Here is a 16,490-nt window from a genome sequence, read left to right as displayed (position 1 = left end):
AAATTGTTATGTGTGTTTTCTGTTGTTGAAAAAAATCTGAACAATATCTACGATTAATTGAATATGATTGCATTTAACAGTGTACAAACATTAATAAACTCGATATGTACTTGTAAGTTTTAATAAAAATATTTATTTTTTTTTTTTGATAATCAACGTCTTTAAAATTTCACAAGAAATAAATGTATTGTACAACTCACTCAAATTATAAAATGATAATAATTATTTACACAAGATTACAATAAAGGTAAAAATAATGATGTTTTTCATTAAAAAAAAAAAAATAATAATAATAGTAATAATAGTCCTAATAAAGTCTAAAAGAAAAACATTCTAAACATTTAAATAACAAGAACATCATATAAAAAAAAAGAATAATAATAATAAACCATTATCGACGTAGTAAAATATTTACACGATAAAACATGTATTATTAATATTAATATTTATCTTAATGATTTTGGTATAAAAATAATTTAGTTGAATAAAATATAAATAATTTGTAATTTCTGTAGGAAAAAATGCTCTTATTTTTTGATTAATTACAACAAAACAAAGAGAAATATATATAAATAACCTTCGGAAATCGAGTACTTAGTTAAAATCGAGTGATATTCCGTGTAATTTCGTTTTGTCCGCCGGAAAAAAAAATATTTTCAGAATAATAGATAATATGTATACACTATACATATATATCATAATTTATAATAATATTGTCTTAAAGACAAAAATATTGAGGAATGAATCAAAATAATTTTAAAAAAAACGATCCCCTTGTCGTCGGTTATACTGTCCACGTGGCCGGGCCGTTTGAGGGCGGGGGGTCTGAGCGAGGGTTTTTGGGTGGTTTAGTTGGTCGATGGTTGCATACAATATCCGCTGTACGTCCGGATGTTCTCTTCCGAGTAGTTCTTACTCTGTATCACTCCAGCGTCCGTGTGATGAGACGGACACGCGTGTTCCGGAGGGCACTGACACAGGGTGTTAGTGTTGACCTCGTCCACCATCTCCTGTCGCTTGCGCACCGTGAACAGCCGGCAAGGTTCTTTGCGCTGGCACCGGAGCCTCTGCAAAACGAAAAGACAATTCCAGATTATAACAACACGTAGTGTGACACAAAGGAGAAAAAGAAATATTATCCAAAACGTTTGCAAGGGTTTAGTGTTAGTGCACGTCATAATGTATTGTAACAACTTAAATTTAATAACTGTATATTATTGGGCATTTTTTTTATTAATTTGAATAAACGATTACTATTATTATTATTTATTAACTAAAACAATTTCATTCATTTTTCAGGTCTATCTGCACAAGTACATTTTTATCCTGTCGAATTGCTAAGTCAGTAACCAAGAGTGCTTAGACCGATTTCTCCAGAAGAATAGTTAAATTCCCCCTAGTCTTGAGCCCTGCTCACCGAAGACGCCTTCTTGACTATATCGGTTTTATAAAATAATAATAAATATACTTAAAAAGCCGACAACTATGTAATTAGGTAGGTTGCGAATCTATATTAGCTGTAGCTCGTAGGTATTACCTAATTGAAATACTAACATATTATTCAGTGCCTCAGTAGGCTATACCCAATAAGTATTATCTGTTGCGTCACTATTATATCAATACATAATATCATCTATATTGATAAGTGTTTCAGTAGCCTTAATAATCATTTAATTTTTTTTTTTTTAGTTTTAGGTGAGTTCATTGTCATTGCACTCCGGCTGGGAGAGTAAAAACGTCACTAATTTTATTATACTATACTCCTAGGCGTTTAGAAAAAATAATATTGATATTGGGCACGTACGAAAATGTTCATGTAAAATATTGTTCCTGATGCGATGAGCGTCAGCTTGGAGTAGGTATATTTATTAAAATATAAACTGCAGTGTGCAGATAACTATATGATTTATACACAGCAGATAAATATTAAATTTATAAGCGTTTATGCAAGTGCCGCCCTCTGACAAATAATTAATGATATTTACTATACGAATATTTTGAAAATATAATACGGAGTTTAATTATTATTTCACATCATCATCGTCGTCCCCTAGTCGCCAATTTTGTTAATGACTACCTATATAATTCTATATAACTCCACGACGTCTATTCAATGGTCCCGGATCCTTTGCGAGAGTTAATTCGACGCCATCCAATTATTATTATCGTTGTTGTTTTGTAGTTTATAGACAGAATACACTGTAGAACAAACGATATATTCATCAGCGTGGTTCACGCGGGCTCGTATCGGTAACGCTCTTATAAAATAATAATAATAATTAATAGTATAAAGTCCCCGTTCAAGTATACCAGCGGCCACTCGATGAAACAACGACATCATTTTTCCCTTCGACAAAAAAGTCTTTTGTAATGCTCGGAAGGCGTGCTATTATATAGCTACACCATTGAAATATTATGTTTTAATTTGGAGTATCCGCGCGAAGGGTAAATATAGCTTTTCCGGCAAGTACCAGTACGCTTTGCACTGCGAAACACAACTATTCTGGGGCCACAGAAGGTGAATCGGTTAAAAAACTTTAATAAACATAGAAGCGCACGTGTGTGCTAAACGAATTTAATGTCTCATTTTACCTTAAAATTAGGCACGATCGGCTTTATAGCTCGTACGCCTAACTCAACATCATACTGTCGGTCGGATTTAGGATATTTGGTTTTTGGCAGTGTCGCTTAAAAAGAATGGTTATCTTAATCATCAGTGGTTGCCAGCTGGTGTATCAAGGTACACCAGCGTGTTTCGTATCACCGTGACGTTTGTCACTAATTTTTTTTAAATATATTTATACTGCAGGTACGTGCTTAAAGTGTTGATAATTTATATAGGTAATTAGACATTATAACGGCGTTATGACGTGATGTTAAAAACCATAGATAAGAAAAACAATTGTCTCATTCCCAAAACATAAATTATACAAATATTAATATTTAAATAAATCTATGGTTGTTACTTTTTCAAAAATCCATTAATAATTTGTTGTAAGTGTGTCGCCACTTGTACATATTAGGGCGCCATCGTAGAAAAAAGTCGAGAAGCACTGCTTTAGTGGACCAACTGTAGGCCACTAAATCAAGCACGAGGGATCATTAGCAGCCAATTATTCATTATTAAATGTCTTGTGATTTTTTATGCGATCCGGCATAATTCTAGTACGAAATATTTACAATGTTTAAGTATTATGCACAATTACCATGAAATGACTATTACCTACATTATGTGCGGTGTGGGTAAACCTATATATTATATCATACACAAAACATGGAGATGGACGGTAAACATTTGATCGATAGTCAACTAAAATATGATTATTCGACCACCGAAATCTGTTCGGGAGGGTTAATTCACGTGTTCTAGATATGGAGTCTACTGCAGTGGTTCTTGAACACACACCCTAAAAATCTATTCCTAACCGGACGATCTTAACACGCAATTACAGTATTCAATGGTACTTACGCTCTGCGGGGAGCATGCGAACGAGTACTGGTAGCCGATCTGTTTGGACTCGGTCTGGTACGTTTGCCGCTTCAGCAGGTAGGCGACCGAACCCTTGGGTCAGTGACAGTGAACCGTCTGCAGCGTACCGTTGCCCTCGCTGCGCAGTGTCCACGCCATGTCGCGGAAGTAACGACATTTGGGCAACATCTTGATGGGCTCGCATAGCTATATAATGGCAATTTAAACATTATTAATGTCGTTTTATAGTATATAAGCAGTACGTCATATATTATGGGATATGCCGATCGTGATGTAATGTATAGGCGTATAAATCAAATATAAAATATCCGTAAAGAAAAATAAAATTCTAGCCTTATTAACAATATGCATTATGGCCCGTAGGCAATATTATATTATATAATTTTACTTAACCCTTTTACTGTATATTATTAAGCAGAATATTTTGTTTTAAATGTTAAATATAGTATATAAATCGATATCTGAGTTATTAAACTTTAAGTGCTGAGGAAAATAGTCCACGATATGTGATTAAAGACGTGAGAGCTAATGGACTATGAAACTATATGGTTATCTGAAAAATTATAGCTATTAATTACATTTCATAGTTTCTAAAATATGTCTATGATAAAAACTAGACTGAATAGGTTTTTCATCTATCTAATATTTGATGTAAAAGTAAAACCACTATTAAAGATAATTTTCCCTTACTCCTTACAGTCCAAAGTAATACGTAACACAGAAACTACGATTTTAAATGCAAATTTTGATTCATCAACATTTTTCAAAAAAATCACGTTCTTAGCAATTTACAGTAAAATGGGTAGTTAGAGACAAAAAGTTTAAAGGGCCACCGGATACTCACACATTTATACGAAAATCTATGAATATAAAAATATAGTCTTTAAATTTTAAGTATACCTATTGGTAGTTTGAAACTCCAAAATCAGAATTTGAAAAAATATGCATTATAATAGGATAAAAGGAGGGGTGACGATGCCTTGGGCGAATGATCATATTATGTAGATTGATGCACACATTATAATATATTATTCGCCGTCGCGGGTTCACATGCTCGTGGATTTAAGCTCACAAATCATTAACAGCAGTCTGCATTGTGCTGATAACGAAAACAGGTGGGGACGTGTATACATTTATTATTATTTTTTTTTTTATTATTGAAATCTTATCGAAATCGAAACGATCGATCAAACGGAATGATTCTGACGGGTCTTATATTCGTTATTACAATACTGCGGGCACAGACATAGTATAAACTATATAATAATAATATATTATATATGATACAACAATAATATTATTTATTGTGCGATATCGGCGGCGCACAAGGCGCGCTTTCGAGCTGATATAAGCGAGTGCGCGCGTAAAGGCCTTAGCCGCCGCGGATTTTCGTATTTTGTGTCTCTTTATTTTTATTTTTTTTTTTTTTTACCTTGAACTGTCTCGTTTTGTCCGTGATGGTGTGCCCGTCAGCCGGCGACAGCATTTGCGAGCACGGCGGCACGCCCGGTGGACACCTGCACTGCCTCTCCACCCACGGCCATTGATACATGTCCACCTTGCTGCACACCGCCCACTTTTCGCACACAGGCAACTCTTCCTCCGAGCTCTGAAATAATAAAAACACAGATGCGATTATTACTCGCTCGTCAAATTACGAAACGCGTACCTATGTAATATGTTGGGGATATTGTGTACAAATTAATAACGACAACTACGCGACGACGATGATGATAATATTATGATAATACAACGATGCAAATAAAATTAGTAAACCAGTATCGTAACAATATTATTAAGATACTCGAGAGCGTAGGGACGCACCCACTTGGTTTGGAGAAATGTCTTATGAAACTGCATCAAGGTATCTATAGATAGATACAGGTGTACAAATCAATACCTTTATTTTATTACTATTATGTGTGTGTGTCCATATAATATTATTATAAATTATAACACGGCGTTGGCTCCGAAATAAATAGAAATTATTAAATGGACTATTAGAACAATAATAATATACTTAAGTAGTAGGCGCATAAGGTGTAATAATTGATTGTGTAGTATTACGATGTGAGCGATTTAATTCCGCTCGGTGAATATACTAGTTGATATGGTTACTTTATTGGTGATTTCGACCTCTCCAACAATATCATAATTAATTGTAACCTGTTATACCTATGGCTTATGTGCATGAAGTGCATATAGTGCAATTATCTACAACGACCAGTCAGTAGTTATGTCAGCGAAGTTAAGTATTAGACTTTAATTATTATTATTTTTTTATAAATGATTCGATCAAAACCAAAATCAATGTTTATTTTAAAAATGCAGATACCACGTGCTATAGTATATTAAATAGTATTATTCATATAGTATAGTTCATTACAAACAAACTCAGATCAGATATAAAAGAAAATGTTAAATCAAATCTTAGTCGCCCGCGATATTAAACGTCAAACAAGATGATTAATTTATTACACTATTTAGAATTTACCGTCACGTGTTATAATATCGCTTATACAGTAATAATTGATGTTAATGCAATCTGTTTGTTATTTATCACAAATGGTTCATTTACACATCAAACCTTTTTTTCTATAATATTGAGTCATAATAATTTGCTGCGCATTACAAGTTACAACTGTAGTCAGTATATTATACAGACATGAGACATACTCATAATATACAGTGTATAATTATATTTTTGTTGAAATGATTTGATTAGTACTAATAACTTGAATAATAAGGATAATAGTGCAACTGTCTATAATGCGAACAATTTATTTAGAATGTATTTTTTATACGAGATATGAAAATAAGGTGACTTAATGCATTTTTTGTTGTTTAAAGTAGGTCATTGTTTTCAATGTCGTCACGATTATCAGAAAATCATATACAACCACGTCGTAGTTCTTTATATTTTTCTATAAACTTTGGTACCAATTTGCGTGCGAGTCGGTTATAGGTACACTACCCCATGTATTACAACATGTCTAGACGTGAGCACAGAAATACGATTGTCGTACATTACATACTTTAAAACGACCCATTGTTTGTGATAATATTTCATGTACGTGCAGGGTGATAATACTAATGAGTGTCGAGTTTTTCATAAAAAAAAAATGTTTACCAAAAGCTGCGACACGCATCAACGTGGCTGCATCTGTGTGATATAATATTATTTTTATTGTGACCTTCGTTAATATGTCATGTATACTATAACATTATTATTGGGCCTATGATATTTTTATAAAGTATTCGTAACTGATAGTCACAAAAGGCGGATGGTTATACTGCTATAGGAATCGTCAGTGTTGGCTTTTATAGATTTCATAGGTACAAACTCCAAATTACCATCGGTTTTCATACTGCCGATAAGATAAAACAAACAGTGCCCAAATGGAGTAAAAATACAGTTTTGAAGTATATTATAACCCATTTAATTCATAAAAAATGCAGTCCGCTTCGTGACCGAACAGAAGGGACGGGCCCGATATAATATTATGTATCTGAATATATTATTATAATTATATTATTTGAAAAAACCGATCGACAAACAAAAACGGAGGCTCCGTTGTGGAAGAAATTTGTCTTTTCGGTAGGTACTATACGAAAAACAAGTTATCGAAAAACTAGTGACATTCGTGTGTTATAAGTCGTTTGGATTAAGTAGAAGACGCCACGCCGATGTTTGTTATCTCGCTGTCTTTCACTGGTTACGTTAGTCAGTAATCTGTAATGGCGTAAAATCAAGTTGAAGTAGATGAGTCAGACAATTATTTTTTTTAGATAAATAGCACTTATTTTACATGAAATCAAAAGAATACGATACATTTTTAAATAAATTATGTCTGGTATTTTTTTTTAATTAAAAAACTGATAAAAGTGTCCACGAGTAAAGTTACTAAAACAATTTAAACGTCTAAAACATATCTATTATAATGTCTTAAGACCGTATTTATAAATACCTATATATTATATTATTTTAGGGTTCTGTATATTTCAGTATTCATTACCGAAATAACAAAACGATAACGACAAACGATAAATGCCATTGTAAGTGGGTACGCCTATATTAGCTGTCGGCAACGTTTTCGGGCTCTTTTTGGCCCATATTCAAAAGTTAAAAAATGTCACTGGCCGTGTCAGACAATAATAAAAACGTTACAGTCATATTTCGAAGGTACATTAAAAAATACATATGAATATAAAATATTTAATTAAATCATAATTTTGTGAAATAGTCTTGCCACTGCAGGTCTATATCGCGTATAATATGTGCATATTATTGTGTCCTTTAAGTCTTGAAGTCTCAAACCTAGTCTCATACCCCACACGGAGTTAATGCAATATTATATAGTATGTATAATAACATTAATAACATAATAAGTATAATGTAATCTGTACTCAATGCTTTACATTTGATGGCAATGTTCTGAGGTCTGCAAAAGGTATCGTCTCTTGCCAAAGATTCGTGTGACATACAGTAAGCTCGTTTATATTGAATAACGTTGTAAAAAAGGTTAACGGACGTAGTCATCACTCACCGTGCAAAGTTACAAGATTATACAGCATGCGAAACTCCACCCCAATATTGTATTGCACGTACAGGACAGTATATAATAATAATCGGAATAAAAATTTTAACTTAAAAAAACTCATATTATATCCATGTGAAATATACATAATATACCGTCATCGACTTTTGGTTGTTTCTCCACATATACTACATGTCTACATTGTGTGTGTAGTGTGTGTTCGTACAGAATATATAGGCCCCGTTGATAGTTTCTGCAGTAAAGTAAAGTAAATCGAAGGGATGCAGGGGTGGAGATAACCAAAATCTAGATTTCATTCAAATATTATGGGCGTTTATTTAGTAAATATCTGGTGAACGGGTAATGGCTGAATGTGACATTATACGTATAGCATAATATATAGACAATAGCACTTGCCTATTTCCATCATTACAATATGATATAATGTGGCTTGGCGTGGCGCGTTGCCTGCTACCAGTCGCGGAATGCTACTGAGAGTGAGTAACGGCCACAGCTACTAGCTCCCGGATGGGTGACCACCCGGGTTCGTAGCAGTTAAAAACCTTGCCCCACATACACTTGTTTGCTACCTACCGTAACAACCGTAAAAACAACCTACCGTACCAACCTTACCCCTACCACAGTTCATAACCCCCTATACAACAGCTAAATGGCCTTAGTCGCCGGGCTTAAGTTCAATAAAAAAAAAAAAAATATAATATAATATAATATTGCATTTCTTAGTTATTATATTATATTTTTAGGGTGAGCCGAAATAAATAGTTCACACGATCAAAACGATACGTTATGGTATATAATATAATATGCTCTCATGAATAAAAATTAATAAAATATTATGTCAATCGCCGTGTGTTATATAATGTGTATTATGTCTGTCTTGTACATGTGTAATATATGCGCATATTTGGGTAAACAAGTCGTTTGTTATCATATTCTTTTTATTTGGTTCTATTCAAAAGGAACATAAATAATATTAATTTCGTAGTAAAAGGATTGTATCTATTTTTGTTGTTTTCTCGCGCTATTTTTGCGTTGTAGTTTATACGATGTTATGTACTTATACGGCGAACGCTCCGTGTTAAGATGATAATACAGATAGAAAACCTCACGTACTCATTTCAGTTTTTAATGATTAAAATATTATTACAATATACGCATAACGCATGGTATAAACAATGTAGGTACATTACACACACTCAAATTATTATTATTATTATATGCGTTTGTCGTCAAAAACGGAGGTGACGCGTGCCGGATTTGAAAATTGCACGTTATTCGATCGGACATCCGGGCCGCGAACTCGTTTTTTACCACCAAACAGTAATATTATAATAATGGTATTACACTATTCGACACGTAGGTAAAGTTTGTTATTCGAAGTGTTATTACTATTTTTTACTCACGTTATCACAATAATAAAATACGTCTTAACGCGTGTATACGATAAATTCCGGGCGATTACCTTAAGTCTTTATCTATATGTATAATAATATAATATATATCAGAAGAATTTTAATTTGGCTTTCTCTTCGCCTGAAAATCATATTTTTACGGATTTGGATTGTTCGAAAGAAAAAAAATCTTACTTCCTATTCCGTCTATAGCCATAGTTTACACGAACGGAAATTAATTGCAGTGCAGATAATGTAATACTGACCGATTCACGTCAAACCATATAGTAAGTAATATATTTAACTGGAAACCGAGAGCCGCCTTGTTTTAAAGTTGTCTGCACGTGTACCAATAATAATAATATGAACTCCACCGCGGAGAGGTCACGTATATCATACTTATTCCGGTTCCGTCGCAATTAAATGAAAATAAAAAATATTGACAGTAATAATAATATTACAATAATATGACGTCGTATTTGGCGTCGAAACGTATTACGTCATTGCGTTTTGTTATTGTTGCACATGCACATTTCCGTGCGAAGCTGCGAAATGTACACTATTAATTTTTAGTAACGTTTTTTTTTCGACATCGAAATTTCCGTCGTCCCACGCGGCGTTATTTGCACACAGTGATGGTGACATGATAATATATATTATTTTATTATTATATTGCTATGATATTATACATGTAAATATTTATATATGCGCTTGCGTCGTTATTTGGTGATTAAAAATTGATTTGGCACGATTTTTTACCTAGTCCGCCCCCTTGAAAAAAAAAATTGATCGCTCCGGTCCTGTTGGCATCGACTCAAATATTCGATACATCTGCGGCGCAAGACGCAAACAAATCCGTTGCGCAAAAACACACACATACACACAATATACACGTTATAATGTTATATAATATATATTATTATAATTTTTTTATCATATTTATGTACGCACGTGCATCGCGCGAGACTACGCGACGCTCGTGTATATCTAGGTGCCTATATTATCGTGTTAAAATATTTGTGCATTGTGCACATAATATAAAATTATACATCATTGCGATTTATACATGTTTTTATAAAAATAATTTACCGCGTATAGTAGACTATACGTAGCATATATAAGCTGTATAGTAGCGAATCTAGAAGTTGATTCAAGGGTTGTTCGTGGAGAGGAGTGGGTTTTTAAAAATATTTATACGATACACATATTGCTATCAATGGGCAATATATTATTATATTATATTAATTATGAGAGATTTGTATTATGTGAAATTATGTTTCCGGCAAATACGGCTGAATTAGATTACAACAGTATGAAGTTTATGCTATAAACGTTTATAGAACATTAGAATTAGTTACATTAAAAAAAAACGGCTCAAGAGCAAGGGCGTTTTCCCCTCCCCCTGGCCTTGTACCCACGACTGACTGCCGTACACACGCGTCTTATGATAACGCGTAACATTTTTACATTTGTGCATTTGCACATTATTCTGATATTATTGTCTAATGGCTTCTCCATGTACATAGTATAATACATATTAACAAACGAACATAATCTCAATTGTATAACGTAGGTACACATGACACGATGTCATATGTAGGTATTGTGTATTTGTATTAAATCACCTGTTTTAGTGTAGTGGATACCATTTTTTTTCGGAGTTAAGAGATTTTTCATAAATAAAAAAAATATCATATTTTATTACATAATTTAGTGATTTTAATGAATAATTAAAACAGACATAGGCCACATTTTCAAAAGTTTCTTATTGGGCATTGTTCAACATGTCCGTTGTCAAATACTGAAATACACATTATTTCTATAGTCTACGTATGCATAAAATAATCTTACGAACCCTTTATTCATTGTGAATAAAGTTTCTGGAAGAGTGTGAGACCAAGTAACATCCCCTTCGGACTCCCACCACCCCTCTCATCATAACTGCGACACTGACACTGAACATTGTAATTTATAATAATATATTATAAAATTTGTGAATACGCATCGCGCGTCTTTCCGAGTCCACAACATCTGCTGCTACAGGAAATCCACTGGACATAATAATATAAGTTTATATTGTTGTGCAACTCGTAGTACATAATAATTTATTACAGAGTCGGGACATTTTGGTTAGGTAAAACGACCGTATGCGATGCATTATGTTTTCCCGGTTTCATTCAAATAAAATTTATAATAATTGATGATGAATGATGATATAATAATACAGATTACAGGATATTATATTATAATTATATAGAGGTAGGTATATGCTTAGTCTTAACATATTATTTTATATTTTATGTGATGTTATGTGATACTTATAACATTACGTTAATATGGATATCGAATGAATAATTATTATGTCTATACTTCGTTTTCATTAGGCTGCACCAATGCAACATTTGTACATTAATAGCTAAAGCCAAACTATAATAATTTTATTTTTAGACTGTATTGTCTGCGAATGAACATAAAAATAATTGTGTTAGTTTATTCGGGTTTTACATGCATATGTATTACTATAATTTTGAAATATTTTAATTTTAAATCATTGCAGCAAGTGCACTGTGAAATAATTTCAGAATATTGAAATTTTGGATTTAAATCCAGATTTATACCAAATAAATAGTTGTGGGCTGCAGTAATAAATCGTCTTAAGACTCCACAGCTGTATAATTAAAGGTATTATCAAAAACTGTACTTAGATACTACAAAATATTATATTCCTATTTGTAGAAACTTTTTATATGTTTTATACTCTATCTCGGAAGTCAAAACAAAGAGTTAAAAACAACATTAGCACGGAACAGAAGGCTATAATATGTAAGTAATAGTATATTTGAGACGTAAAAAAAACTATCATTATCGTGTTTGAAACCGTCCATCTAGTTGATAAAATTTGAAAAAAAAACGATCTAAAAAATAATAATAAAAATAACTTCATACACACACACACGCATAATATACACGAGTAATGTCAGTGGCTTATATATAATAATTGACCAGATGGCGGTTACGACAGAAAACTCGGAGAAACGTTGAAAAATGTCAAAGACGATGAGGTAAAAAAATACCGAAATGGGTATATACACTCATATAATATATATATATAATAATATGATTCAATACATATTTTATATATATAGAATATATGCGATACGCAACAATGTACTGTAACGACGGCCGCGCGACAGGAAGAAGTAAAAAAACGCGCACGCGCTAGAGCGTTTTTTTTTTTATTGAATCGTCGCCGCCGCCGCCGCCGCCGGTCGCAGTCGATTTTCATTGATGCGACGACGGCGCGGCGTAAAAAGATCGGTCTGTGAGCGTCAGTGAATGGGCACGGCGATTTGTGTGAGGGTTGGAGGGGTGTGGTTGCAGTGAATGGGTTAGGGGAGCGGAGCGGTTTCCAGCCGTCGGGTGGGACGGGCGGGGCGGGTACACGGTTTTTATGTATTTTCATTCTTGTTTTTTTTTTTTTTTTATTATTATTTTTATTCTGTTTTGGATTGACTCTGCGCGGGCGGGCCGGGGTGGGTCGCTGCCAGAGGGAGGACGCGTTTCGGTAGGGGAAACCGCCGTCGTCTCGGACGAACGAGAGAGATCGCCAACGCTCGGTCCACACGCGGCGACGTCGGAGAAGCTGGAAGAGCGCGCGCGCGCGCGCGCAGCGGATCGCACGTGACATTCCATTCACGGAACGAACGGTCGGACGAGCGCGCGCCGCCGCCGCCACCCGGGATTCATGCCGTGCGACCGGTTCCGTCTTCGCGCGGGGCGGCGAAGGGTTTCCGTGCGCGCGCTCGGAACTGGTTTTCTTCTGCTCTCCCGGCTTGCACGACTCGGCCGAGTACGTTCCGTCCATTATATACACACAGCCGCCGCGGTACACATTATTATTATTATTGTTGTATTCCGTGAGCGCGCGCGCGTGTGTGCGGCGTTCGATGCGCGCCAAAAAAATTATAACCGGAAACGCGACGTCACGGTCGGACACACCGCCTCACCTGTTTCCTCTGGCCGCGTGCGCGCTCGCGACTAGATGACGACGACGACGACGCGGCGACCCATCAATCACCTGTTGCCCGTCGCCGCGATTGACAACTCATATATAATATACTCGTATATACACACGCACACACACGCACACACACATACATACGCGTGCACCGGTTTAGTGTTCGCGTTTACTCTCGCGCGGATAAATATAATCATACATGTAATACGAATCGGTCGGGATATCAGCGTATAATATTATTAACATCGCGAAATGTATGCGTTGCAGTGTGTGTACGACGGGCTAATATTTGTTTTAAGGTCAAGTCGCATTTGTAACCTCGCACAGTGATCTCGATCGATATCGATATAATATTATGCATAATAAATAATAATATCACATATGATATTAAATTATTTTGATGAAATGATCACGGGGTAGCTGGCCGCGGATGTTGTGCTGCAGAATAATAATACAATATTGTGCACGTGTATTCGCCGTAAAGAAAACTATTATTATTATTATTTGCATACACGACAACGATACGAGGAAGTGCGCACCACCCCCAACCACAACACGTGGGGCCACCCGCCGGCCGTTGAATGCGCGACGACGATCGTGGGAGAATTTTTCTCCGCTTTTTTCGCGGTAAACAATCGGAATAAAAACAACTACCGCGCGCCATTCAACGGGACGACGACGACAATGGCGCGGAGGAAGAAGAGGAACTCGCCGAATATATATATTTATATAACTATATACATATATACCCATCTATATACATGTATAATATTTAGTATATAATAAATAATATATGCGCAGTGGCTACACACACGCGCACACACACACACACACACAAACACAAACATACAAGCATGAATATGATATATGTGTAAGAATAATATGTATATGTATGTATATAGGGTCGGCTGCCACTGAATGTACGCCGCAATTGTCCTTATCCGCCGGCTATATAGGCGCGCTGCAGCTGTCCGTCGGGGTTACTTGCGCGTGCACCTATATGTGTTATGATCGCGCCCCGGCTCAGATCGCGGCAAGTGTATATATATTTTATTATTATTATAATATATACATTGTACCTATTATGCACACCGTGGTAACCTAGTTTTTCGACGAGTCCTTTTTTTTTCAAAGTCGACGTGTATCACCTACGTATGCGCACATAATATACATATATATAAATACAAGCAACACACTACAGACGTGTCTCGCCGCTATTTTATGTGTAGGTACCGACCTAAATATTATAATATATAGTGGCGGCGCTCATCGTCGTATATCATATTATTATGCGTGTGAAATAGCCGAGGTACCTGCCAACCTATATGTCATATTTAGACCGAACTAAAGTCTGCGGAATACGTTTGGCGTACGACGAAGGGGTGTGCAGCCCTCGGCCAGATACGATTCTGCAGTCTCGGGCGGGTCGTGCGGTTCGTGAAGCTTTTCGCAGATGAGCGTCGACGAGATTTCGAAACGCCTATATTGCAACGACCATACCGTGTACCTATATTATATACCTATGCATTGAGTGTACGATGCACTGCAGGTACCACTGCAGCGGGCGCGCGGCACAGGTAGGTAGGTGGATATATATATATATATATATTATACATAGGCGACGGAGACTCCGACGAGTTTTCTAACGGCGAGAGAGAACGTCGACGCCGCGGACGACCGCTCGCGTAGGGAATGCAACGCGAAAAAAAAAAGGAATGCTGTGAAATATTTTCGTGTAAAAAAATGTTGACGTATCCGACGTTTAGTAATGCGCGGAGCGCATACCTACATAATAAATCGGTACAATTTCGTTTTTTTTTTTTCCCGTACATAACATTATCATCGGACCAGCGCGTTTGTCTATATATACAATCATATTACAGGTATATACCGCACACGTACATAGGTACATGATATGAAGGGCTGTCGTCGTCGCGGAGACGGCGACCGGAATATACGCCCCCGTGTACGGGAAATGACAGGTTTCAGACGCGATTTGGGCGCCACTCGATCGCACATAAAGATATATGTATAAAATAATGTATATACATGCACGGTCGCCGCCGGTCGCCGCGCCGCCGCGTAATCGAGGTCCGTCGCCACTGCACACATATATCGCAGTCGCCTGCACTCACTCGCCGTCGCCTGCACTGACGCCGAGCCGTGCGGGGCACGTCCGCGTAATAATAATAATAACGTCGGATAACCGCGCTTGGCGCCGGTCGTGAACTGAGAAAAACGGCGTGCCTACACACACATATATATATATATATATATATATATATATACGACGTCTATGTACATAGGTATGTGCCTGCGTGTATATACGACGTCTAAATGTACATAGGATATCTAGGTATATAAATATATATATATATATATATATATTTATATATGTGGATAAGTGTGTAACTACATGTATATACGTCGTCTATATCATGTATTTAGATACATAATGTATATGCCTTATATGCCTAAAAATCACATATATATATATATATATATATATACATGATGATGTCTGTGTACACTGTACATGCGTCGTCGCCGTCTCCGGGAACGCGTTTCGCCACGCTCGGCGCGCCGTCCACCTCGCGCTGTGCGTGCGCCGCAATTCAAGACGCGTCTAATGCCGAAGACGGCGACGAAGACCGGCCGCGCCGCGACGAGCGAAAGCAATTCATTGTCGGCCGCACCTCAATGCGTCTACCCTAGCCTGTACGATAAAATAATATATTATAATATGTATAATAGACTATATATTTGTCCGCGCCCTCTTTTACCCCTTTCAACAGTCGAAACGAAACATTTCTCAAATTTTTTTTTATCGACCACCGCCCTTGCACACGTTCAAATATATGTAATACGCGCCGTGCAGCTGTTTAAGACCTCGGCCGGTGGTCGCCACTCGCCAAATTAAAGACAGTGAACGAGCTTTATTATCTCGCTCAATACATATTAATTTTTTTGAATACATTTTTACGACGTCGAGGTTTTTGCTAATATTCTGTATTATTCTTTTGATTTTGTCT

General features: G+C 36.1%; 1 protein-coding gene across 1 annotated transcript in view; it reads right to left on the bottom strand.

The window, feature by feature from the left end:
• Positions 1-736: 736 nt before the first annotated feature.
• The window catches only part of LOC111041211 (protein giant-lens), a 29,008-nt gene continuing 13,254 nt past the window's right edge, over positions 737-16,490 (bottom strand). The window contains 3 exon segments of the mRNA XM_022325422.1: positions 737-1,067; positions 3,470-3,676; positions 4,923-5,099. Of these exon segments, the coding sequence (XP_022181114.1) occupies positions 849-1,067; positions 3,470-3,676; positions 4,923-5,099 (603 nt within the window). The 3' untranslated portion in view covers positions 737-848.

Source organism: Myzus persicae, unplaced genomic scaffold, assembly GCF_001856785.1.
Source record: "Myzus persicae strain clone G006 unplaced genomic scaffold, MPER_G0061.0, whole genome shotgun sequence".
Lineage (NCBI taxonomy): Eukaryota > Metazoa > Arthropoda > Insecta > Hemiptera > Aphididae > Myzus > Myzus persicae.
The sequence above is the reverse complement of the archived record's forward strand: the minus strand, read 5'-3'. Positions and strand labels throughout refer to the sequence as shown.